The sequence below is a fragment of the Morus notabilis genome, unplaced genomic scaffold (assembly GCF_000414095.1).
Source record: "Morus notabilis unplaced genomic scaffold, ASM41409v2 Scaffold4444, whole genome shotgun sequence".
Lineage (NCBI taxonomy): Eukaryota > Viridiplantae > Streptophyta > Magnoliopsida > Rosales > Moraceae > Morus > Morus notabilis.
This window is the reverse complement of record NW_010361144.1, coordinates 2,587-5,548: the sequence shown is the minus strand read 5'-3', so window position 1 is coordinate 5,548 and position 2,962 is coordinate 2,587. Positions and strand designations below refer to the sequence as shown.

The 2,962-nt window shown below is 39.4% G+C and overlaps 1 protein-coding gene across 1 annotated transcript; it reads right to left on the bottom strand.

The window, feature by feature from the left end:
• Positions 1-292: 292 nt before the first annotated feature.
• On the bottom strand, positions 293-2,709 carry LOC21384167. Its single transcript, XM_024165913.1, has 4 exons — positions 2,505-2,709; positions 2,328-2,349; positions 1,892-1,972; positions 293-1,768 (listed from the first exon to the last, which is right to left on the bottom strand). Exons 3-4 carry the CDS (start codon positions 1,940-1,942, stop codon positions 428-430), a joined length of 1,392 nt encoding a protein of 463 aa, XP_024021681.1. The 5' UTR covers positions 1,943-1,972; positions 2,328-2,349; positions 2,505-2,709; the 3' UTR covers positions 293-427.
• Between the last annotated feature and the right edge of the window lie 253 nt (positions 2,710-2,962).

Below are 2,962 nucleotides of genomic sequence, written 5' to 3'. Positions count from 1 at the left end.
TTCCTCGTTTTAAGAAAATCAAATCCAACTGCCTTCCACATTGACATTTGTAAGCTTTCATAGATTTAAACTACAATTTAAACTTTTTACTATAGTGTTTTCTCTTACAAAAATTTAAATTTATGCTCAAACCTATAAACCAAACTATCCATAATAAAATTAAAAGCCTGAAAGTTTATTAAACCTCCATCTTCCTCTAACTGGACAATGATACATAGGATAAAAGTCAGTTAAATACTCGGTAATTGAACTCCGCCAGGAACAGTTTTACATAGCAAAATCTAGTGACAAAAAAAAATCGTGTTTTTGGGGGAAAAAGCGCGAACAACTATTGAATTTTATCTCAAATAAGAACAATCATAGTAGAGCTTTCGAGAACTGCAATCTCAACTATTAAATAGACACACACAGGTTCAGCAAATATTGGCTATGAAAGTATACTTAAAACAGATGGGAACTTGGGAACTGGTGTTGGCCAAAAAGGATGCACTAGCGGAAAAACCACGTAAAATTTCTTCGCCTCAACAGGAAAGTCACCGATTTTCCTACTCCTAGATGTGATTAAGTTAAGCTCATAAACGTGATTCTTACAGCATAAGAAAACAACGTCACCATCACTTGGGTGGAAACCCACCACACGAAATTGTTCATCATCACTTTCATGTATACCAATCATATCATAACTCCTATTACGTATATAGTGCTTCAAATACCACGTATCAGCATTGTTATCATAATTCCTGAGTTCCCAAACTAGCAAAGTAAATGAACACTTTGCCATACGGGGACCTGAATAGGAGATCAACAGCCGCCCCTGGCACGCACCAAAGCATATCTCCTTCTGCAAGAAACAAATGCGTGGAAGTTCAGCCGGTAGATCAATGTAAAAACACGATTTTGATCCAGTAGTATGATCGAACGGATCAAATGCAATAATTCCTTTAATAAGTTTCACTCCCTCTATCCAGTGTAGCTTCCCATTGGCAAACACAACATGTTTCATATTCCAGCTTCCCAAATTAGAAAGCAGCGGCCGGGGAGATGAGACAACATACATGTTCCATTTTCCACTCTCGGAAGAAAAGACGGTTATGATGAATCTATTGCTACTGGAGAGAATAGCAATAAGAACTACTCTGTAATTGTAGCACTGCTCGTTGGTTGTGCTTTGCCATGCTAATCCGAACCTTCTATACTGGGGGCATCTAGGGGCATTTCTTGGAAGAGCATCAGAGGGTTCAGGAGGGTTTGGAAGTGCAACAAACTTTCGGGTAAGCGGATTACATATGCAGTAGTGACTCCGGGCACGCATAGAAACTAACAATAGGTCATTGTAACACGCCCTCACACCAAATGGAGTACTAGGAAGGAAACTTAGATAATTAGAAGAAGAAAGCGATGGCAGTCGTCGTTGATGGAGGATCTCAGATTTCTCAGAAAATACTGGAAATTTTTGATAAATAAAAAATTTAATCAACAAGGTATAGGGCATGGAGGCAGCAGAATTGAGCGAATGTTGGCGTTGAACGAAGCTGGAAATGAAGCAACTATCAGAGATGAGAAAATTCCAGAGCTTTGAAACAGCAAGGCATTTGATTGCAGATTGGCAGTCAGGAAGTAGAAGGAATATATGCAGCAGCAAATCCCGTCCCAAATTGGACAGAGTGGTCGAAGGCTTTTCAATCTGAGTTGATTTTCTTTTCCTCCTACATGGCACCAAAGAAAAGTTCTGATTTTGACCATTGTCATCGCCATTCACTTGGGAAGTCTGCAAACGTCCAGAATAAATTCAACTGCTTCTTTATTAATATGTAAATGCGTGTGTGTGCGTGCGTGTATGCATGTATATGAAAAAATACATAACCGAAACCAAGCAAACAGGGAAACCAACCTTGTGATTCTGACAAAAAGCAAATCCTCCACCACTATTTTTCTCCCCCATTTTAATGAGACGAGATGTGCTTGCAAAGAGCTGCGTCAAAATAAGGGGAGAAAAATCATAATAACTTAGAACCCCAAAACCATTATACCGTGAACAGACGAAAATCAATTTTATTTTTCTTATGGGAGAAAATAAATTCAATGTCAAAGCCTTTTCTATTTAGAGAGAGAGAGAGAGAGAGAGAGAGAGAGAGAGAGAGAGAAAACCAAAAACATAAGCTTTTGGCCGGCTAACCGATGACGCCGACCAAGCTCATCAAAAACTGAACTTAATTAAGCGACAGCACTATAACCATCACAGTTAGCGAATAGGCTAAGAACATGCCTCTTTCTCCGCCGTAAATTAAAAAAATAATTCTACAATATAACAAATTGGGTTTACTTACTTGTTTTCTGATCTCTTTTCAGCTTTCTCCCCAGCCAAACACAGCAACAAGTGAATTACGAACAATAAAAACCAAGAATAAATAACACGATGTCAAAATATTAATACCCTAGAACTTTATTTCAAAGATAAAACCCAAAAATACATAATACCCAAGATCGGCGCTGAGAAAACTCACCGCCCTTCGGAGCAGCGACGTGAGAGGAGCGGCTAAGGCCAACGTGCGAGCGCGAAGAGGAAGGAGCTGCGAGCGCCGAGCGCGAGGAGGGATGAGCTGCGGCCTGTGAGCGACGAGGGCGAAGTGAAGAGACGGCAGAGATGCGAGGGTGAGGGGCGGCAGCTGAACAGGCGTGCGACGTGAAGAGAGGGTGCAAGGGGTGAGTGTGAGACTGAGCGAGTGAACGAGACTTTTTTGAGTTAGTAATTTAAATGTAGGGCTGGTTCTTTGAGTCCATTTAATTTAAATTTTTAATTCGAATTTAGATGTAATTTTATATGAGAGTTTTTTATTATAATAAAAAAGTTAGATGTGATTATTTGTGAGAATTTTTTACTGTAATAAAACTCAAATTCTAAACTCGAATCAGCGAAATAAACGGGACCTTAGAGTTTAACTTGAGTATAATTCTTAAGTTG